The 25,701-nt window shown below is 35.9% G+C and overlaps 1 protein-coding gene across 1 annotated transcript in view; it reads right to left on the minus strand.

Moving 5' to 3' along the window:
• LOC117322012 (14 kDa phosphohistidine phosphatase-like) overlaps positions 1–24,087 on the minus strand; it is a 51,094-nt gene extending 27,007 nt beyond the window's left edge. Inside the window, exon 1 of the mRNA XM_033876710.1 lies at positions 23,609–24,087. Within this exon, the coding sequence (XP_033732601.1) occupies positions 23,609–23,801 (193 nt within the window). The 5' untranslated portion in view covers positions 23,802–24,087. The remainder of the gene's footprint in view (positions 1–23,608) is intronic.
• Positions 24,088–25,701: the final 1,614 nt, after the last annotated feature.

Raw genomic sequence — 25,701 nt, forward strand, 5'->3', positions numbered from 1 at the left:
CAGAGCTTTGAGGTATGCCCATGTTTATCTCAGCTCTCATACAATGTAATGTTTTATTTCTCAACTGGAATTTATTCATCAAGAAGTCATTACCGACCCAAACATTGGAATATACCCCACCTAAACTGTTATCGCTAAGTTGATACATGATTATTATATTATAATCCTTCACTATTATAAACAGTTACAGCATCAATCATGTTAATCTCAGATTGATCCAGCGACTATTTATGTGAAATTATGTTTCATTTCATTATCGGTAAACTTAAATAACGGAAATTACTGTTTGTTCCTAAATGATACATGAAAATCTCGATATTTTACTTAGAAGCTAGTCTAGATCACTTCACCTGGCCTGGGCCAACAGCTAATTGAATCACGTTCTCAATCATTAGAGAGAAAAATCCCTTTCACAACATGTACAGCCAACATTGAATTATAAAACAATTCTCTGTAATTCTGTAATGTTAATTCATCAGGAGAACAAGTGACTTAGGGAAATTGTGTATTGACAAAATTCTCCTAAGTATATAACCATCAGCTGTTGGCACCAGGTCAATGACCCTACACTGTGGACTCTGTTAGTTTTCATGGCTTATTGATTTCGAGATGTTACCAACATGCTAAAGATCATAAATTGGAGTCCGAGAGCAATTTAGCAGTTGTAGCCTTTGTTAATGACGCAGATTAAATATCAATTTACTAACGTAAAGTTATCAATATTATTGATCCCCAAGGTTAATCGGTATGGTGTCGTAATTACGCCATCTATTGATTGTATCCAATATTGTGCCAGCTCCATCTCGAACAATTACAACACTAATGATGCTGTTCATTATACAAAATAATAAAGGTACCAGCATTATTTTAAAGGTGAATCTGCCTCATTTGCTTAATTACTAAATCCGGAGGAAAAGTCTTCCATCAACTATATTAGAATTTACCATACCAGATCGGTACATGTAATTAGAGATACAATTAGTAATTAGATACATATAATCAGACCATATGTCCTACAAGATGTGTTAAGATTCACTAACTTGCCCAAATTTTAGCATTCCTCAAATTTTCCTTTGGGAACTTTGATATTAGAAAAAAATTTAGTAATAGAAATTTTCTTCAATTCTTTAATGCTTTCCTACGGAAATTTCAAGTTATGGAATTTCGATTAAGGAATAATGGAAGAAATCTTGTCCAGGTGCTGTTCCCCCGAGGACATCACTGTTGTAGATCTGTATGTGCCCAGTAGTGAACCTTGTATACCCTGATACACAACATTACCAGCTGTTAATGGCCAACTTGACATTCAGAGCGCCATTGTCAGAAACTGTCCCCCATTACAGAAATGTCATGCATTTGTCTTTCGGCTACACATCTAAATACGTGATTCATTCATAACCCCATAAATGCAGCTTCTTATATTGATTTTATTGATGAATGTAAAGTCCACCATCCTTCAATATGATAGCAATTAGTACCATTTCCTCATGTTTCACAACATCCAGCTTAAACATCTGCTTCTAATTATTCTCATCTTCTTTCAATCAGGAGTAATGCTCATCGTTTTACAATAACGGACTTTATTTATTTCCTCAGTATGTGTAACCTACCCACCACTACATATACAAACACCCATAACTTATTCACCACTACCCATACAAACACCCATAACTTGTGTTATTTGATCATTCAAGAATCTCCTTGCTCATCTATCTCCAATATTTTTGTGGGTCAAATATATTGGTGGTATTTTCATTCTCAATAGGTGTTATAGTATACACTGGTTTGTAGATATATATATTGTACACCTCAATACCTGACTCTGTTAATTTAAGTTTTAATGTACATGTGGAATACAAAGTTTTGGGTGACATTTTGGGATGAAGAAATAAAATCTCGCTGGAATTTTCAGAATGTACATAACAATATCAATTTTTTCAAAACCCTGACCAGTTCTCCTGTGCCATATCATTCGGGTTATTCTTTATTGGTGTTTTTTTCCCCCTTCTATAATAAAGCTTCCATAATCACATCTTTCTCTGGCTTCTTCACATATTTTCCTATGATATGAAGATAAGTTGATGTTCATCACCCCGCTGATCAGAGATGGGGACTTCAGGGTGAAGGTCAGATGTCAGACAGCACTAAAACACTCCTTTATAATACCTGCTAGTTAGACAGTCAAAAGAAATGCCTTGCCCTCTTAATGCTTTCCTCATGGTTTTCAGAAACTGTGATCAAGCAACGACCAAAGGTTTCATTAATATTGAAGTTCAGTAATTAATAGATGTAAGTCTACACTGGACTGTTCAAGACATCTCCCATGTAATGGCAAGGCATGCCACTCTTTCTAGCAAGTAGAATAGACCAAACTGTCTGAAGTATTTAAATAACTGGTCTGAATTTTTTTTTTTTTTTTTTCAATTGTATAACTATAAACTGACTCATGATATAGTTCCTGCTTTAGAACAAACTTTTTTGAAAAAAAAGCATTTTAATATTTTGGGAAACAGCAGTTTAATATCCGGGAAACTTTATATTGTAATTTTAGTGTAAAGCATTTTCTGGCTAACAGAAACTAACTTTGTTTTTGTTTAAATAAGTTCACCTGTTGCAATGAAATGCACAAATGCACACCTCCGAACCTCACAACTTAAATATGATCAAATTGATGATGATGAATAACACAAGAAGATCTCTAACCTCTGAAAAATAAAATATAAATACTATACAAGAAAATTACATTTTCTAGATTTAAAGAAAGATGATTACCTTTTTTTTTTAATCATTACCAAGGCTAAAATTTTACAATTTTTATGCCACATTTAAAGACTTATGCCAAATATACATAAAAACTTGCATGGCTGCCACCTTTAGGTCTGGGGTATCAACGTTTACACTTTAGGACCTTAGTATCACTGATGATTGGGTCCTAGAAGGACCAAAGAGCTGTTAATTTAGTTTAGTTTTAATAACTCTGGCTCTATACTGGCATACTGTGTCTAATAATTTAACTCACAACTTGTTTTGAAAGGTGCTTATATATCTTGTGACTTCAGCACAATCCTATGGTAATCAGCTGGTGTATATACATAATTTCAATCAACACTCCACAATTTTTGTTTATTATTTATACATGAGGTATGACTCTCTGATATACAAATGTATGGGATTGAGTATTGTCTTTACTGGTATATAACCAGTACTTAGCAGTGTGAGGTCTGGGGCCTTACGAACACACACCACTATACTCTGCAGTATATATGCATGGAATGTTTCCTTGCCTAGTACACACATATTTGTGTGCAGCAGTTATTTTTATATTGACCCATAAATAATTGAATAGATTACCAGCATATCACAAGTCAGCTCACAATTCACCCTCTATACCTGCTACTTGACCTTTGCCTCTTGACCCTTAACCTCCTGTAAGCATGTTGTTCAGTAAGGTAGTCATCAACTACTACAAGGAGACCCCTTCTCAAAATGACCCGGGCTGTTCACAGAGCAATAAAGCCAACAAACAGAACAAAACAAAGCTTGTAAAGTTTCATTTTTGATGATGGTGATAATTCAATTTTGCTAAATTAATTCAAACAATTGTACATTGTTGAGTTTCATAAAATACATGCCATTTCTTGTGCAAATCTGATGTAAGTAATACATGTATAAGTCAGATCTTAAACTTTGACCAAAAACTGAGTATTGTGATTTTGAAGACCCACTAGGGCAGGAATGCAAGGTTCTGAATTATGTCAAAGTCAACCACACAATTTAAGTAGAATTTTGGTATGTCTATGTCTCTATCACTGGATAGATGACCAAAACATATTTTAAAAGCAAATGGTGCCTGTAAAAAGAATCTTTAAAATGGCCAATCTGAAGTTGTGACTAAGAAATAAACAGGACACAATTAAGCAGATAAAAACATACTCAAAACAAGGACCAGCCAAGCAAAAATTAACAAGACTTTGATACATAGACGTCAACAGGTCAATACCCTCCACAGAATGATTTATAGTAAAAGCCGAGCTATCAGACTCAGTAACTGGTCTGCTTGTAGTGGTGTACTTCTCCTTGATAATCTCAGACATTCTACCGAGTGGCCTCAAGTATCTCGGCTATTTACTAATGGATGTACCTGTTTCATTGAGGCTTGTTTGATATAGAAGTGTTCCATAATTTCTACGCCTAGTTGTACATGTACTCTGATGTGGGTGCATGGCTTGCCGAGTACATGTTCATAGTATTTATCACATCTCTGATAACAAAATCTGTTTATTTGCTCGTAATATATAATGATTAATTTTTCTTTGTTTCCATGGTAAATACTCAAATGTGATTGGTCGAAAAATTCTTTTCATTCTTCTATGAAAGAAATTCCAAGAATGGCGCGAAAAATGTGACGTCACAATACGACAATTGACGTTGCGTATTGATTTGAGGAAAAGAATCCCAAATAAAACCCGTAAAAATTGTACATAAAACATGTTTTGAATTAGAAAAAGGCAATTAACTGAAATTAATTATAAGCAATGAGGTTGATTTTTTTTATTTTCATCGGTACGCGGATTCTTACAAAGTTTGCAAAAAAAAGATGAAAATTAAAAAAATCAACCTCATTGCTTAAATGAACAAATCTTCTACCTTGAAGAATAATCCAGGAAGTTTTAAACTTTGACACAGAAATTGAAAAAGTCTCCAATAATTCATGGTAACCTGAATTGGACCAATCAGCATTTAATTGCAATCCGAGTGATGATGAGGTTCATGCCGAGATCTGAGCTCGTACATAAATATTTCTGTTCTGGTAAAACGTTTCTATCTTCATTTATATCATAAATACAACTCAACTTAAATGTTCACAAACATAATCTTTTCATCCTCTTCAAATTAGTAGCTATAGTAATATAATTTAAACAAAGCCCTGGAAATTTAATCTTACCTAAGTAATACATTTACATAAATAAACACAATAGCATATATACAAATTGCTCAAATCCAGGAGCAATATTCTTGAAAATTATCATATTATTGCATTCAACTACAAAACTGTACCCACTGGCCGCTGCATGAAAAGCTGTTGCAGCTTATGGCTAGCTAAAGCGATATGTTTGCAGCTTAACACTTGTTAAATGTACTAACCGTAGGCTCAGTGAGTTATCCGTTTTTTCAGAATTCAGATTTAACATGTCTAGTTACAGAGCTGAGACTCATTAATAAAAGTCTTCCGAATCATCACAGCATGCCAAGAAGCAAACATTAAAACAAATTTGTGATCAAGAATGAAGAGAAAGCTAGGAGAAACACAAACAGAAGTAATCAGGTCATAAGCTGGGAAATTGATCTTGATATCGTGGACAGAACATTGATGTCAAAAGCAAGTGTTAAATTGACCTCGATGCTCGACTACAGTGTGTATTATGAATGGCAATTAATGCAGAAATCAATAATCAAGAAAAAAAAAACCCAATGATAAATTGTCAGATGGTCGGATAAAAAATTAAACACAATATTTACTGTTGAGTGTGCAGGCCAATTCTGGTGCGAATGATGTACTTGGTGCCTGCATGGTTTCGGTACTCGGAGTTTCAAACGAACAAGAAAAAAGGTTGGATGACAGTAGTGTTCTTTCAGGATGATGAAAGAATGATACAACCATTTGTATTCATAGACAAACTGTTGTTAATGATATTTATATACACTAATCAGACACAGCCATTTAATACACTGATAGTATATTCTGTATCTCGTTCATCAGTCATGCCTTCTGATCTATACTGACCTCCCTTATAGTGTCAATCAGACCTTCATTGATCAGGAATATACAGACTGGGGTAACAAGTTATCATATACATATGTAAGCATTCCTACACAAAGGCCTAACAAAACTATATGTTCTCAGCACGGAAACTAGGTGAAGTTAAAAGGGATATCCTTCTATAGCTGGCCAAACAGGAAAACTATCCAACTTTCTTTTTTTTTTTAAATTCTTTCTAACATTTTTACCTATGAAACTGGGCCGCGGTGGCCGAGTGGTTTAGGTGTCCCGACACTTTATCACTAGCCCTCCACCTCTTGGTTCGAAACCTATGTGGGGCAGTTGCCAGGTACGTATACTGACTGTAGGCCGGTGGTTTTTCTCCGGGTACTCCGGCTTTCCTCCACCTCTAAAACCTGGCACGTCCTTAAATGACCCTGGCTGTTAATAGGACGTTAAACAAAACAAAACAAACCAAACCAAACCAAAACCTACGAAACAATATAGATACCTATAATGTTGTAACCTAGATTTTTTTCCCCAATATCAGGATGTTAAAGTGGATCATGGTCATTCACATGAAGAAACCATGGAAGCCTGACAAAATATGCACTAGCTATATACTGACAAGAATTTGTTTCGAAATATTTCAACACATTGACACCTAGCTTGGTGACCATAAAAATGCATGTGGCTCAAGGTCATTTATTTGAACAAAGTTGATATCATAATCTTCATCCCAGCAAATTATATACTGGTCCAATATATATATTATGACTTGGCTTGGTAGGCCTATTGGTTGTAAACATTAATACGAACACTTAACACATATTGGTCCAATCATTTATTGTGACGAATTTTAGCAAATACATCTTGGTATGCCAAGATGAGGTATGACTCATGAAAAATATTGTATCTAATGTATAATAATTGTCCTTTTTTTTTATCTTCAACTTTTAATGATGATTTGATAATTAAAAAAATGCCTTCATAAATTCCGACAATAAGTCTTGCACTCTAGTTTGAGTGAGGTGTTAATATCATCGTGTACAATATATGTATACATTATACGAAAATCTGCCCCACTAATCGCGTGATAGATTCCACACATTTAGCAACATCTAGACAGGACGCTATCGTAATAATAACACACTGTGGTTTCTTACTAAGTACGACTCATCATTTTTCTGCCAGTGATTAGAAGCTAATTCTCCAGTACAATTGTCTTAATTGTAACCGTCAACTCATTAGCAACCCAATGGGCTGCTCTCAATAAACAACATATGATTATTACAAACATCTGACCCTGGAGTCGTGGGTGAAGCTGTACGATATAGGATGCTGAGCTCCCTGCTGTTCCTGGTGTAGAGATTCCCCCAGGTTTTGCTGTGTGATACATTAGATGTACTATCAATTGTGATTTTATTGTTCTATATATGCATGCAGGATAATTTCTAACAGTTTAAAACCATAGGAAAACTCTTTGAAAGACATAGAACAGTATGCCTTGTTCTTTGTAACAAAGGCTATGAAGTACAATGGACTAATAATTCAAATTTAAAAAAAAAAAATCCCACATTTTTTCCTTTGATACTACATGTATTACAAAACTGGATGTGTCACCATAAGTTTGGAACTTTTTAGAGCTCATTACTTTTAGAGATAAGGATGGTTGGATGCCTACAAGAACATTGACAGCCTGGCCTCATTCAAATCTATTTTGAGATGAAATTGTTCTTAGTTGCACCCCAGATATTGCCTTAAACACAGTACAATTGTAGTATACTTGTTTGTGAATTTCTTTTCTTTCTCCTTTTTTAATTTCCACTGGAGTTTGTTAAGGCTCTCCAATTTTGATCCTACCCTTTTTGTAAAAACTTTCATAAAAGTCGTAAAGTTAAAACTCTGGAAAAACATTAATTAATCATGACAAAATCAGGGCTACAATAGCTTATGTCAGTTAGAGTGTTGCCCTACGTACCTACAGGTAAAGATCACAGGTGTGTAGTTCTCTACGCTCTCTACCCATGGTGGTAAGTTTTCCTCAGGAAGCTGAGAAACGGACAGGTCTGTGCAGTCATGGTTGTTTCCTTGGGCAAGACAATTTACCATAATTGCTCTGGATGGCATGCGACAGGTCTCCTGTATGTTTTTCAGTGAGGTAGCCACCAGCTACTACAAGAAGACCTCAAAATGGAAAGGAGCATTAATAACCCCACAGGTTCTCCTCTATCTCGTAGTTAAGGCCTGTTTTCCTTTACCCATTACTGAATCTAAACTTCAGTCCGAAAAATGAATGAAACAACACTGTGCATTATAATCATGCATCAACATTTCAAGGAAACTTCTTGCCAATATATCAAGTTGATGGATTTGGCCGGTGATTGATTCAACATTTCATAAAATGTGTATTGTCCTATGATGAGATTTCCGGATCCTGACCCAATTACTTAAACTGACCTAACAGTTTATTGGTGATAGATCAATAATGACGAGTACTAGCCAGTAATGACTCGAGTAACTAATGAAACCAGCAAGGATTGGAAATTTTACATCTGTCAATATTAGATAACAGTTATTTCTTACATCCTTATTGGTAGGATAATAATCAGATGGATTCAATATATAAGATGTAAGACCACTTTATATCAGAGTTCAGTCGGGTTGGGTTTGGTTGTTTGACAGCAAGGTCAAACCCTTACTGCTCTCACACATGGACACAGAAAAATCAAATTAGCTTTATAATTCCCCTCCTTTTAGTAAGTAGGTGAGCGGTTTGACAAAAGAAGATATTTAGCTTGCCAAATGGGTTGAAATTCAGAATTAGTTAATTAGTTAATAGTACGTCAAAGGTCATGATCAAGAACAGTAGGTCTGCAAATGAAGTACCAATTGGAAAAGTCTTGTCAAAAGGAATACACGTGTTAAATACCTATATATATATATATATAAGCTCTATCCTCATTAGTATTGACACAACACAATCAATTATAAAAAGTTTAACCTATAGCTGCCTGTGGATGTCATCTCCACCTTTGTCAACAATGTAGTAACTTCATCCCAGTGAGCTAAAACCCGAGGGTACCAAGAGACTGGGGCCATTCCCACGGCATTGTACAACATCACAGAAGCAAATACATCACATTTACACTTCATTATCATTGCATCATATAGCATATGTCTTTCCCTATACCCCATGTAGTTATCTCTTGTGACTATGAAGTAAGCGCTAGAAATTGTGGCCCTATATATGAAGGTATTGTATAACTTTCTATACCTGTAATTGGCACATAGTTTATGATGCAAGATTTGTTTATCTAAATCATCTCCTAGCTAAGTATTGTACAAATTAAATTAATCAGATTTAGTTTGTGCTAGAAATAATCAATTTCGCAACTCAAATTATGACATTATTTACAAGCTTTATATCGCCAAGAAAGCTGAGTAAATAAAATTTATGGATTTAGATCTAAAAGAAAGATGGGAAGTAAAATACGGTACATGCATACACGTCATAAATATTATTTGTTTTATTCTTCATTAACCAGTTACGTTTATCTGTTAACCATAATCTTTCCGAGACATTATGTAATGACTTATAAATTTCTTAATTTCACAAACCTATCAGACAAATATAACCTGATTACAGTCGATGCTTTATAGCTTGTCTTTATGTACGATTACAGAGTTGGTTAGGTACAGAGTCAGGAGTCTTTTATTACCAACGTCTGCACTACATCAATCATTTTATATTTTAATGAAAACATATCAAGGATATATTTATTTCAATAAACGTTTATGCGAAATCTTATAAAAACCGGATTGTATTTTGTACAACTGTATCAAATCAAAAACATATTCATGATAACAATTCCAACACTGCCTCCTACAGGAGACTTATGGAGTATCACAGGCTTAATGTATTTAATGTATTATGCAACAGCTGATTGTACATGACCTTTAAAGTTGGTCAAGGACATAAGGTCATTCATACTTTACAGTATGTAACTGAAGATACTCTTTTTGCATATTTCTTCCTTGTGATCTTAAATATGGTCAAAAGACATCTGCCAAATTTCATTTACTGAAAAGATTTTCTCAGAAGAATTTATACAAGTACTTTATGCAAATAGCTTCTTGAAATAGGAATATAGTTATTGGATATGCAATATGTTTGGATTACTGTATAACTGTGCGTTAAACTTGTCTTTCGAGGACCGACGAGGCCGAGATAGCTCATCAGTCGGTTAGAGCGCCGGCCGCATAGCCTCAAGTGAAGATCCGAGGTGTGTTGTACAATGCTTCCTATATACCTGTACATGTGTTGGTTTGTGTTTCTGGGTACCGGTCTGTGATGTCGCGGTTGTGTCCTTGGGCAAGACACTTTACCCTTTTAGCTATGGATGGCATACGAAAGGCTTCCATATGTTGTTCAGTGAGGTAGTGACCAACTACTACAAGGAAACCCCGCCTTAAAAATGACTCTGACTATTCGGGTGATAAATCCAGCAAATAAATCTAGGACTGGCCTGTTTAAACAGTGAAAACTGGGGGCCAAAAATCCAGGAGGAAAATCAAAGGGCATAAACGAATGTTAATATACAGATGGAGATCATGATGCTCTAAGCTTTAATTAATTTGGTACAAATACAAGAGATCCCAGAGGGATCTTGGCGCCCACCATTGAATGATCTTCATAGGTTTCATGTCAGATTGATCTTTTCTCTACTTTTCCCTTCATTTTACTAATCTGTGCAAATTGAGACATCCATCCAGTACTTTTCAAACAAGGGAATCCTAGCTATATAAGAAATCTGAGATTGAACGATAATGGCTGTTTGTTTGCCAGGTTGTTTTCAGGACAGACTGGTCCAAAAATGCAATACAAGGGACCAAGGGGAACCTACTTATGAAATTTGAGAAAGATCCATTCAGTACTTTGAGAAATAGAGATAACAAACTTCAATTGTCAAAATTCAAGATGGCGGTCTGTCAGCCATATTGTTTTCCAATTGATCTCAAAATACAACAAGCATAATGAGGCACCAAGGGGAACCTCAAAATGAAATTTGAGAAAGATCCCTTCAGTATTTTCTCAGAAATAGCGATAACAAACTTCAATTGTCAAAATCCAAGATGGCTGCCTGTCGGTCATGTTATTTTCAGATTGGTCTCAAAATGCAATATGCATAACTAGGCACCAAGGGAAACTTACATATGAAGTTTCAGAAAGATCCATTAAGTACTTTCTCAGAAATAGTGATAACAAACTTCAATTGTCAAAATCCAAGATGACTGCCTGTCGGCCATGTTGTTTTCAGATTGGTCTCAAAACGCAATATGCATAACAAGGCACCAAGGGAAACCTACATATGAAATTTCAGAAAGATCCATTCAGTACTTTCTCAGAAATAGCGATAACAAACTTCAATTGTCAAAATCCAAGATGGCTGCCTGTCGGTCATGTTATTTTCAGATTGGTCTCAAAATGCAATATGCATAACTAGGCACCAAGGGAAACCTACATATGAAATTTCAGAAAGATCCATTCAGTACTTTCTCAGAAATAGTGATAACAAACTTCAATTGTCAAAATCCAAGATGGCTGCCTGTCAGCCATGTTGTTTTCAGATTGGTCTCAAAACGCAATATGCATAACTAGGCACCAAGGGAAACCTACATATGAAATTTCAGAAAGATCCATTCAGTACTTTCTCAGAAATAGCGATAACAAACTTCAATTGTCAAAATCCAAGATGGCTGCCTGTCGGCCATGTTGTTTTCAGATTGGTCTCAAAACGCAATATGCATAACTAGGCACCAAGGGAAACCTACATATGAAATTTCAGAAAGATCCATTCAGTACTTTCTCAGAAATAGCGATAACAAACTTCAATTGTCAAAATCCAAGATGGCTGCCTGTCGGCCATGTTGTTTTCAGATTGGTCTCAAAACGCAATATGCATAACTAGGCACCAAGGGGAACCTGCATATGAAATTTGAGAAAGATCCCTTCAGTACTTTCTCAGAAATAGCGATAACAAATTTCAATTGTCAAAATCCAAGATGGCTGCCTGTCGGCCATGTTGTTTTCAGATTGGTCTCAAAACGCAATATGCATAACTAGGCACCAAGGGAAACCTACATATGAAATTTAAGAAAGATCCATTCAGTGCTTTCTCAGAAATAGCGATAACAAACTTCAATTGTCAAAATCCAAGATGGCTGCCTGTCGGCCATGTTGTTTTCCAATTGGTCTCAAATCGCAATATGCATAACTAGGCACCAAGGGGAACCTGTATATGAAATTTGAGAAAGATCCCTTCAGTACTTTCTCAGAAATAGCGATAACAAACTTCAATTGTCAAAATCCAAGATGGCTGCCTGTCGGCCATGTTGTTTTCAGATTGGTCTCAAAACGCAATATGCATAACTAGGCACCAAGGGGAACCTACATATGAAATTTGAGAAAGATCCCTTCAGTACTTTCTGAGAAATAGCGATAACAAGAATTGTTTACGGACGGAGGGAGGGACGGACGGACGGATGGAGGGACGGACGGACGGACGGAGGGACGGACGGACCACGGACCACGGACGCAGGGCGATTTGACACTAAAAATATATCAATTTACTTTACAATATAGGTTTAGATGTCCAGAAGATAAGTCCCTCAATGAATCAAAGCGACCGTGGACCTGAAAGGCCCTTGATGTTAAAAATATGTTATAGCTTGCCTAGGCCTAGATACAACAAATAATTCAACAAGATTAACATGATCTTCTAATCCAGCAGTCCTATTTAGACACCAACTGAAATTAGTGATTCAAAAACAAGCCTCCATTCTAAGATAGAGCTATCACAGTGCTGGAAATAGACATCATAGTATTATTATTGTATAGCATTTTATATGAAGCCGTAAATCTCATTTTGAAATATTGCATGATATTTTGTCTTTTATATTTATTTATTTCATCATTATATTTTTTGAGAGGGAGAATTCTTATCAACAACATCTTTAATAGGGCTTACCAGGTGATTATGATATGAAAAGTGCATGTGTTTCTAAGAGTAACAGTTGAAACAAAAGGCTCTTAATTTGTCTGTGAAAAATTTCTTCTTACGGAGGATGGGTGAGATATGAACTTTGACAGTTTGTAGAGAGAAATGGGTGGTAGTCTGCAGCAAACTTGCACGTAGATTTGTTTGATGTGTGAATATGTTTGCACTTAACAGTAGTACGGGTAAAGTACCTAAAATGAAATACGATAAGAATTAACACACATGAATATTGTTTATCTTAACAACAGATACCAACTGTAAAAGTGCAGCCTCTCTTTTTTTTCAATGGACTTGAAGGTGAAAGAGCCGATTATTTTAGAAAGACCCCTTTGGGAACAAAAACACCCTTGACTTTTAATGATTTAGCAACTGATGTTCATACATATGTTTTGGTAAAATTTACGTCCATTGACTGAAAAACATTCGTTCTCAATAAACAGCAACAGACGGAACGTATCATACATCACATTAACCTTCAATGAAACAGAAAATCACTCTCAAGATTAAAATGTATGTGCTGAACATATTGCTTGACCTCTCTTATATCTAAACAAATCATCCAACGTTAAGTTTTTTGTTAAGTCATTTACAAGCTGAAATAGACGTCTTACCTAACGGAGTTCTAAACTTAGTATAATTATCTCCCTTATGGAATATTTATGGGCTGTATGCTCATGCAGCCACTAAGCATTGGCTGAATTTTGCCACTTTTATTTCAAAATCAAACATCTTCCCTTTCCAAAGTTTCATCCAAAGACATGATAAATCTCATCTAAGCAAAATTCTTTCATTTTAAAATCGTCTGTAAAACTCATCTTACCATCTGCTAGTGGCGACGAGTCGTGGAGATATCTGAAAAGTACTTTTGTTTTCTAAATATAAGCACATTCTATCACTTTTCACAAATCCTGCTGCCTGTTTCCGGGGGAACCAAGATGGCAATCACATAGCAACACAAGGTTTATTGCTGTTTTACAATCAAAAGTTTACCAGTTTCTGAGGTGATTTTACGCCACACATGTCAGGAAGATAAAAGTTTTTATTTATTTTACAATTGGAAAACAGGCAAGTCTTCAACCTAGATTATCATCACAGACTGAAATTCAAACCTAGATGAACATCACAGACTGAAATTCAGAGGTTTCGCAAACAATTTTTCAAAATCAATGAAACTGATCCTGCTATAACGACAATGAACATCAACAAAAACGGTGAAATTTGAAAATGTTTCTTAGTGGCTGGGTATACGTAAAGGGTCAAGATTATGAAGCAAATACATAAAAAAGGAGAACTTGATTTATAGAATTTTCTTTTTAAATGAAATCATGTTTATCATGCTTATGTGCTCATTTTTCTTAATTTCTACACAAAGACAGCTTGGCTACAGATCTCTGCATCATCATTCAGACAGCAGTAGACAAGGCCTTTCACTTATCAACAAAGTTTTTGACCCTGATCACAAAGACACGAGTTCATGTAGAGAGCCTAATAATATATAGCTATCGTAGCAGGAGAGAGAAAATGCATCGACCAGACTGGGACTCAAACCCCAGACCTCCAAACTCTAGACAGTATCACTCTAACCTTTGAGCTACGTATACGTATACCAGTCTCCAGGCCAACAACATTCAGTCTAATCCAGTTCCACACTACAAAATTATTCACATCTTTATAATTACCTTCTAGTCTTTTGTAAATTATAGTCGATGATCATTTATACATACATTAGGAACCTGGAAGCCCATTATATATACAACCATATCATGATCAGCACATACCAGATAAATATAGATTTTCCTTTACATTTTTTTAACACATATGGTGACATGTTTCTAATTAACAACTCATTTTTGCAAGTGTTCTACTGGCCCCCACATCGGGCCCCATTGAACATATGTGAAAGCAACATATATGCTTCAATGTATTCTTGCAGCAGTTTCACTTCCTGCACGAGGGAGGTTCTCTAGGGGTAATCCAAAAAATTAACATGCTCGCTTAATGCTTATGAGCTAGCTGGTACCAGAAAGGCGACAAAGTAAATATATTCTAAAATGAAAATATCTTTAATTAACTCTTAGAACTTGCATCAGCTAATTAGCATCAGCTAAAACTGATACTAGTATATAGAAATATTGCAGAAATTTGAGAAATTTTACAGTATCGCTATGATTCATATAATTGCATATATGTATTCTTGAAATTGAAGATGGTGGAATTTTTCCTTTATATCACATTTTTAAGTATTAATACAGTATCATGGGTGAGTTTGTCCATGGCAGCAGGCTTCCAGCTTCAGTCTGCATGAGATACATGGTGCTTTATGTATTCTCTTGCTTATCTAAATGTGAATTGAATTGCTGTGCAAATGAATAGATTGTACACAGCAATACTACTATACGCAGATCTAGAGGTCGGGATGATGCTCGCACACAAAAGTTATATCTCAAAACAATCATCAAAACTGTTAAAATGTTAGTTGTAGTGCTCGTGCATATGTACATAGATTTGAAACTCCGCAAAACACAGAAATGTAATCATCCGAATCAAGAAAGAACTCAAGCTGTTCCAAATCTTGCCATCAATTTAATGGTATATAGCAGTACAAATTGTTGTATGAGTAGGCCTACATCATAATGCAGACTTCTGTAAGTGTCCTATAAGGATAGGTAATATATCTGCAACTTAAGATATATATTTCAGTGCTAGCGCTATTTACCAGGTGGTACCATTCACCTTATTTGGCCTTTAAAAAAAACCCAGCATTTCAATAACATTCTTGGTAAAATTGTTATAATACTTATCAATTATGGACATTTTGTGAGGTCAATATAGTGTTATGCTAACCTGGTAGAATAAAACATAATAACCAATGGTAAAGCCCTAAGTCAATATTTTAGATTCTACCAAGTCCAGGTTGGTATAACAATTGACCGAATCAAGGGTCGATTATTTTGATATTAGACATTTGGGTAAGGAAATTTACACTTTTCTAATCCCTAGTATATGAAACTTGTTTGCAAAAGGGATGGAGTTGCATTATACTTATCTTGATAAGATGTTGGGGCATTGTGACGTCCCAAAGACCATTAATTGCAATATTGACTCAGGTCAATATCTCAAAACATTAACCTGACGATTGGACCATATTTGATATATATCCCTTCACCATTACCTAACTTATACATCAACACTCATCTTAAACAATATAGAACACCGTTTTCAAGAAATATTATCCTTAATGCCTTCTCAGTTCCATGTTTTTTAAACTTTAATATGTAATTTGTTACCTACTAAATGATGACTCATATTTTAAAACCATCATCCTACCTGGCTTAAAATAAAGTATACATCTATAAATATACACTTCAATGCCACTTTAGCTTTCCTACCCATCTTGCTTTATAATTCAGGAAGATTTCAAAAATTAACTTAACATTAATTGCATCATGCAAGTGATTTCATAAAGCAATTTAAAGTATATGAATTCAAAAGCAATCAACTGTTTCACTTGATCTGTCTGAGCCATATCTTGTAAATAGCAGGACTACAGGAACATTTTATCTGTTTGATAGCGGAAACTTTTAATGCATATCTGATTAAAATTAATTTCTGATGTATTTATTGGTAAACATGCATTTATATGATTATTTTTGAAGTTGAGTTATTGCTGTAATACAATCCAATTACAATAAATCACAGCAATCTTTTATAAGATTTATGTAACAGAACTTTATAATTTATTTATATTTATATAAGAAAAGCTAATCAAGGGGTATAACTCTCTATAAAATACAGATCATCACTATGCACTACATTATAAAGTGTTGAAATACAGATCATCATTGTAAACAACATTATAAAGTATAAATTTTAATCAGATGATCTGTATATTTGAATCAGATTAAACTTGGATCTGTATAAAAATGACTAACCAAGGGCCATAACTCTGTATATGGAGTAACACCATGGCCATATAAACAGCATACAAAAGTTTGGTACTATAGATATGACATAAGTACAGCAATCAGAGGCAAGTAAATACAATTAAGGTAGGTAGGAAAAACAAAGAGACATAATTATAACCATTCAAATTTTACATACACTGAGTCATGATATGATCAGTATATAACTACAGTGTACCCTCGACCTATCACCACCCGAATCTACCGCCACCCACACCCCTAGAACGGATTTCCCTTCTATATAATTCCCTCGTTAAGTTCGCCACCCTTGCATACCGCCGTTCGCCACCCTTGCATACCGCCATCCGCCATGTTCATAACAATACAAACGTCCCGAATCCCTATATATTACCCTTGACAATATCGCCCTCGTGGTCTGTTTTTTCTGCGATCGAGGAACTCTTTAGTGTTCTATTTATAGAATTAGGGTACTTCCTTTTTCACAGGTAACTTAGTTATACGCTTGAATGAGTTTCTATCACTCAGGTAGATATATGTATCGATGTTTATATATGCGACATCTGCACACAGGTATGGTTTGATTTGTAATAAAGCATGACTGATTTCTGCTCAATAAGTGATCTTATTTATGGTATGAACGATTTGGCTTCGTCAGTCGAGTTGGAAACTCCGAGACGAAAGCGTGTTCTTCGGACTTGATCCAGTGCCGCGTACTTTCCAATAAAATTCGACTTTTTTCAGAAATTACATATGTAAATGTGTATTTGTAAGCTACGAAACGTACGGTCAATACCATGGTGTCTTATATGTTAACTCATTGTGTATTTATTAAAACATTGGTACAACATTATCTGTTACTGTTGTAATTTTCATGATTCGATACTAACGCCACCCTCGTTATACCGCCATAATTGACACGGACGAAATGTGGCGATATAACGAGGGTAGACTGTATAGTCACATGGTCCATGACTTTAGGAGATGTATCACAGCTGTGATATTTTTGTCATCAAATAAATGCCCGTCAATGTCAGGTTATGTCGTTAACTCTTTATTTCACATTATTCTTATAGTGACCACCTTCTAGGTCTCCCTTCTGCAGCCCAACGGGCATGGATGATACTACTTTTTGACCAGTGACCATCCCAATACCTCAATGCTCATCGTAACATCTTTCCTTGGGGTGATCATCTGAAATCTAAAATGTTGCTCCTCTTTTTGCTGTGGATGTAGATGTACTCTTTTTCCTTCAATTTCATTTAGTTTTTTTCATTTATAAAAATGAATGCATTTCTGTGTTCTTAGTTCATACTTCAAACATTCAGGAGAATGTTCTCCATTATCATCAACTACAACTTCATTTTAATACAAACTTTGCTGGACATATGCCGGATATGGTCATTGGTATTGGTATATATATATCCAGTTGGATATTAGGCACATAAGCTTCTGCTTTATGACTTTGTGTGAGCCCTAATGATCCCTGTACTTCAGTCAGATTGGACTTCTAGTTTCTCCTGTCTAATAAAACAAGTCAGTGGATCCTTTACCTCCATGACCACTCTACAAAATATAACACACTCACACCACCAGCACATTTCACCCTGACACCTAGCTCCTACCCTAGTACACTACAAGTACATTTTCTCTGGATGCTTCTACCCCCCCCCCCCCCCCCCCCCTCCCCTCCACCCCTACCCCATTGCTCCCTGACCTCCTACTCTCCCTGACCTCCTCCTACTCTAGCACACTACAACTACATTCTCTCTGGATGCTTCTTATAACGGCCCCCCCTCCCTCCCCCATTACATCCATGCAGACCACCTCCCCCCTCACTTACATTGTTTTTTGCTCTAGATACTTCTATCCTCCCCCTCCACCCACATTGCACCCAGAACTCCTACCCTAGTATCTACAACTACAAACTCCCCCCCCCCCCCCCCCCCACCACCACCACCACACACACACACACACACACAAACCCATTACACCCTGACATCATACCCTAGTGCACTACATTTTCTTTGGATGCTTATATGCTATCCCCCCCCCCCCTATTGCACCCTGACTTCCTACCCTAGTACACTATGCTTCTATCCCCCCCCCCCCCCCCCTCCTCCCTTCCCCTCCCCCAGTGATTGTGTAAACATTAGCCATCAGACAGATAACACATGGCCCTGATACCCTCAGAGACTATTTGTTTACAGGGACTGGACAAGTGATTTGCTCCTGAGGCTGTGGCTGACATACACATACATGTCTACTGATTTGTCAACTATACCATATATATTAGTATAGTGTGTATTTACCTGGGTAAGACAGAGGCTGGCCATGGCCCTAGTGTAAATAGACATGGGAGGGAATAACACAGCCTTAATCATCACCATACTTCAGTTAGATTGGACTTACTAGTTTCTCCATCTAATACAACATGTCAGTGGGTTGCGGGGATATTCCCCCATTAGCACAGAATGGACATTGTCCATCACATACTATTTATTATATCGTTTGTCCATCTCCATTGTTTTGTCTCGTGGATTCATTATCATGTCTGTCGAAGACACTGGTTATACATATATTTTTTGCAGTCACTATAACATATCCTGTTATAATATACTATACACCTTAATCCTATATATGTAGCTCCAGTTCTATATCATTTTTCATAGTTTAATTATGAATCCTATAAAACATATATACCTGCAGGTAGTTAATATAACATTGATATGCCAAGATGATTTTATTCTAGAACCATTTTCAAGCATTTTAAAAAACAAACTTGCCAAAAAAGGAATAAGCAGATTGGGTGGTCGGGTGGCATATCCCAATCAGACAAGAAATGGTAAATATATATATCACATGGTGGTCACCAGCTGCATATGACCATGTGGGATATATCTAGGTACTCCAGTTTCCTCACACAATAATACCCCTCACAAGCTTCCATCCCAGTTTTCAAGACTGTGAAAGTTGGATACATTGTTTTGCATTGAAATCTAATTACCATAGCATCATAATAATTAAGTGCTCTGACCTCTACAAATAGCTTCATTACTTATTTCCGGAAATTTATACTTTCAAAATTATGAACAAAACTTATTTTGCCGTTACATTCTTCTTTACATATACCATGAGGTTAGAGTGCCGGCCAGTTGTATACAACGGAACCTCAGGTGAAAATCTGAGGTGTGTGGTTCAACACTCCCTATCCGTGTGAGTTAGTGCACGTGTTTCCCATGAAGACAAGAAACAGGCTGGTCAGTGCTGTCTTGGTTGTGTCCTTCGGCAAGACACTTTACCCTGATTGGTATGGATGGCATACAATGGGCCTCGAGTATGTTGTTCAGTGAGGTAGCCGACCAACTACTACAAGGTGACCCAGCCTCAAAATGACCCTGAGCTGGCTGTTCATGGGGAGATAAACCCAACAAACGATTAGAACATAATTATGCAAATTATTCAAATAAGAAGATCACTATTCAACTAGTTTGGATGGAATTATGGTTATCAAAAGTGGTACTTATTAAAAAGTTATATATTCCCATGAACCCAACCCCATAAAATAACATTAACTGTGCATGCTAGCAGTATGTGAATGTTAGCCATTACATTTCCCTTTTTTCTACTTCTCTGATCTAAATTCCTTTTCTTTTCCAAAACACACACTGACACACATCCTTCGAGTACTTTTTAATGGGACATACTATCATTCGGGAGCACTAAAACTTGATACGCCAGTTCAATGATTAGTATAATTTCACCTGCTGTTTCCGTTCTCAACTCCATGACGGAACACAATTAAGATTTTTACATTTCTGCAGGCTCCCATTAATTTTTTCCCAATACATGATATGTTCTATAGGATACATGTACAATTAGGATGGATGCATAGCACTGCACGTGACTGAGGGTCATGTGTTTTTTGAGTCAGAGATCTGCTGTTGGAATGTGTTTGGCCGACATATTGCAGTAAAGCTTGAATCATCTGGCAGAGTGAATTCATTGAACCTGTCCAAGTACAATACCAAGTCCAATTTTTTTTTATTTCATAACAAAAACTTTTTAGAAGTTGTGTATGAATCTTAATATGTCCATGCATGCACCAACTATCTTTTCAGTACCAACTCCTTAGAAAGATTTTAGGCTAATGAATTTTCAAGATTTTCACATGTATCAAAATGTTATGGCAGCTACAAATTATGTTAAGCGAGTTAGACTCCAATGGTGCAATATGCTGGAAAGCATGCAGACACCATTGCAGGTATCATAGCTTTCAAAGAGAGTGCTCAACATAAATTTCTAGCTTTCTGATATACAGTGAATTTATTCATATACATATCTTCCAATATTTCACAAGTAAAAGAATTAACAAAACAAACAATGCATACGTATACCTTCAAATTTTAATCGTCAATTAGAAGCATAAACAAAAACTATTATACTGACGTACCTTCGATACAAATCTTCTGAGATACATTTTTAAAATGGAAGTGGATATATCTACTTAATATCTATATAATACTAAAATAATAAAATATTCTTAAAAATTGTACCCGATTATTTGGTTAGTAAGGAATACTGCAGATCTATATACCTATAGTTTGGTTTGGTCTGTTTTTTTGTTTAATGTCCTATTATATAATTAACAGCCAGGGTCATTTAAGGACGTGCCAGGTTTGGAGGTGGAGGAAAGCCGGAGTACCAGGAGAAAAACCACCGGCCTACGGTCAGTACCTGGCAACTGTGCATGCCCCATGTAGGTTTCGAACTCGCAACCCAGAGGTTGAAGGCAGCTTTAAAGTGTCGGGACACATTAACCACTCGGCCACCGCGGCCCCCTAGCTACCTATAATGACTTAAGTTAAAATATAAATTAAATGATAAGATAAATTTGTATAATGCTTGAAATTTTACTTCCAAGCTTACTATGCTTGAATTGGTGCAACAAGAACAAGATTAATTCTCAGACTTGGACATTTGTAGAGTTTCTGTTGTGTAGGAAGTGTTGTTACAGCAAAGTTACAAGTGCTAAACATACTTGCTTAATGATTTAATCTGATGAATTGTGACATTCATCCTCGTCTAGTCAACAACATACTTGTTAAAGCAAACACATATGTAATAACTATACAGATTTCACCATTAGTCTTGTAACTTCAGGGCTTGAATTCATCTAAACATTCTGTAAGGAAAACCTCTGTATTTTGCTAAATTTAACAACAAGCTTGGCTGAAACCCTTCTGATGTGGCATATAAGCAAAGACTCTTCCATGGTATGGTACATAGCACACTTGAATTTACTTTCACCAGCTAGCGAGCTGACCAGGGTTCGATTCCCCAATGATGTTTAAAGGTTTGGGTGTTGATCACTTGCGATTGCCCAACCATGTGGGTTTAATCACAGTACGACGGTTATAAGACCCTTTACAAACTTCCAGCAAGGCCAACAAGCATGAAAGATCACTATAGAAGCTTTGGAGTTGTTTTTTCAATTTAATAATATAAAGCTTTTTTAACTGGGTTCAAATCAGGTAAAAAATTATGTCCAACCCGTGGTGTTTGTGAATGTGTCACTGCCGATATCTGTGTGCTCCTGCTGATCATCATGTATGCTGTTAGATAAAAATTCTACTTAATTAAAACTGATCCTTCTAAGCAATTAGTATAATGACTTCATCACTTCGAGATGATTATGCACTTGTTTACCAAACAAATTGTTTTTACGTTGGAATAGAGATTGGAACAATTATGGAGTGAAGGCTAAAGAAAACAAGTATTGTGTTTACAATATTAATTTATGCTAAAATTGCATTTATATATCCTTTGACTTTTTCATCAGAATCTAGGACTTTTTCAACCAAAAACATTTTAAGGTCAACGTCCATTATATTTTTTTTCCCAAATGTAGCATTTAACTTCACTGATTTTACTTGAGATAATATGATACAGATATGTGTGATATACATGTATATGACGACCCAGATCTAGACATGATGTACCAAGCCCAGATTGAGAGTCGTTTAAATGATGTCAATCACCCCAACACCTCATGAAATTGATAATTAATGACATGACAGTTACAGGTGAGACTTCTTCAATGTGACTTCTAGTTATTAATTGCAGAGTAAAGCAAGTTACAACTGTTTAAACCTAAATATTGTTTTCTTCTTGTGTTCAAATTTGTGCACTGTCACACCGAGATTGATGCTTGTGTGTTTTAGATTACATATTTCCAAATATTCCTAGAAAATCAAAACAGGTAATGTTAATTATAAGGACACGTAATTGCAATCAAGCATATTCCTCTGAAATTTTTAAAATGTTCTGCCGTTTAATAGTCTATACCCGACAATGTTCAGTTTTCGATCAGTTCGTGATTTTTTTTCGCACATTGCATAGATGTACAATAATAAACTGCACACATACAATACTTTACAGAGAGACTATTAATTAAAGAACAATTAGTAATTAATATCACATCTGTTTGAAATGACTGACATTCTTTTTCATTATGATTTAAACTTGCAAAATTACAGAAATTAAACCAACATGAGTATCCAACTTTCTGAAATCCTGATAATATTGAAGTAATAAGCATGGAAAAACAATCTTATGCTTATGTTTTAGCTGAACTTTTACCATTTTTGGTTTTCAATTCTATGGTAATTCATTTCTGGGTTTAAGTTGGGACACAACTTCAAGGGGAGATTGCCGTGTCTATATGGACAACTGGCAACTCTAGATCTACTACCTTACATGTAAGAGTGTAAAGGAAGATGACCCACTATCACTGCCAAAATAATGGTGCTAAAGAGGATCTTACTTCCACATCGACTTGTCTACTACATAAAAAGTAAACTTACCGTGATACGAAGCTTTTGAGGATCCACGAACAATATGTTTGTATTCCCTGCTTTTCTCGGGGGCTGGGTCGTGGACCTTCACTAGAATGTATTTGAACTTGCCCGTGTCGATTTCTACATCAGGGATGGTTTTTAGTAAGCAATTTTTAGCAGCACCGGGCGATGCTGTAGCTACGGGGTTAGCTCCTGCCATAATGGAATAGGTATTAGACGAAGAATCTTCTGCTGGGATGGAACACTTGAAAGATGATTTCAGAAAAGACACGTAAGGAATCGAAAACTCCTCGGAAACGATACCGTCTTCATTCGCTGTCTCTCTGACAAACAATGTTATTACACTTCGAACGTAAATAAAGTCACTCTAGCTAGATTTCACATGGAATGGGCATGGCAAAATTCCAAACAAGAGGTGAACTTCTTTGCTGTCTGATACTGATGCTGTCTGCCCGGTGTTTGTTTCGCGCACCTTGCACATGGAATCAACACGAGGCGATATCGGGGTTTCCCGTATTTGCGTTAATTTGATTGGCTTAGCGATGTCAGGGATATCCTTATAATCGTGGGGCTCACCAAAGGATAACTCAAAGCGACTTTTAAACGGCACACAAGTCCAAATAGCTGGTCAACTGATTTTAGTTGGCCATTAAAACTATCAAACTTCGAAAAATAAAATGTGTAAATTCAAATTATTCCTGAGTCAGAGACAAAATAACAGAATGGTCAGGTCGCAGGTTTAGTGCAGACGAACTTATTTACCTACATGTATATATATATATACCAGCGACATACATGTACATAGTACTAATTTAAAAGACTTTTTTTTTCTTTTCTGTATGTAGTATTCCGGGCTTGTCTTTTCCCTAAAAGGACTAGTATAGGGCATAGGGAGAGGAGGAGGTATCCCTTCTAAGTTTATATTATTTAGACACTAGGCATTATATGTCCTTATACAGTGAAATATTTTAGAACTTACTCTACACGATATTTCAATTTCCTCATCCTTATCAATTTAATAGCTTAATATGGGAAATATATCGTCAAATATTATACGTGATGTATATACCGTCCAGTACACAGATGATGAATTGAAGTTTCAAAATCACATAATCAAACAAAATTATAACTGATTAGGAGATCTTATACAAAAGTATATGGAGCGAGCGTATGGAACTCTCATAATGAAAGACATTGATAAGAGAGTGTTTAGAGGCGGACAACAGAACAAATACCAGGGATGAAAGTCATACCAAATGAAGAAATGCTAATTAAGGTGTTTAAAACTTCCAACTTTACGATTCCCAAGACTACGAGGCGACATGATTAAAGATATGATGATTAAGATATACGAAATTCACCATTTACACAAAGAGTTGTAAACAGCTGGAAATCCCTACCAGACAATGTCGGGAATGTACCAAACCCCACATAACTACAGGCCGACATAAACCGTACCCGGAGTGACGTCACAGTCGGTCCTGATGGAGGACAAGGATCTGGAGATAGAGGTCTAATTAACAACCTCCGTCCAGTACACATACATGTATCTATGTAGGTATCCATGCATAGTATCTAGTAAACTATGAAAATAAATGTACCGCCATATACAATATGAGAATATATTGTCCAGTAAAATATGACGAATAAACCGTTTACTACATTACGAGAATGCATGTATATACCGTTCAGTACAACATTGTGATACAAATATGAGTAATATACTACCCATTACAATATGAGAAATATACTACCCAGTACAATATTAGAGATATACTACCCATTACAATATGAGAAATATACTACCCAGTACAATATTAGAGATATACTACCCAGTACAATATGAGAAATATACTACCCAGTACAATATGAGAGATATACTACCCAGTACAATATTAGAGATATACTACCCAGTACAATATGAGAGATATACTACCCAGTACAATATGAGGGATATACTACCCAGTACAATATGAGAGATATACTACCCAGTACAATATGAGAGATATACTACCCAGTACAATATAAGAGATATACTACCCAGTACAATATGAGAGATATACTACCCAGTACAATATGAGATATATACTACCCAGTAC

Source organism: Pecten maximus, chromosome 2 (genome assembly GCF_902652985.1).
Source record: "Pecten maximus chromosome 2, xPecMax1.1, whole genome shotgun sequence".
In the NCBI taxonomy this organism is placed as follows: Eukaryota; Metazoa; Mollusca; class Bivalvia; order Pectinida; family Pectinidae; genus Pecten; species Pecten maximus.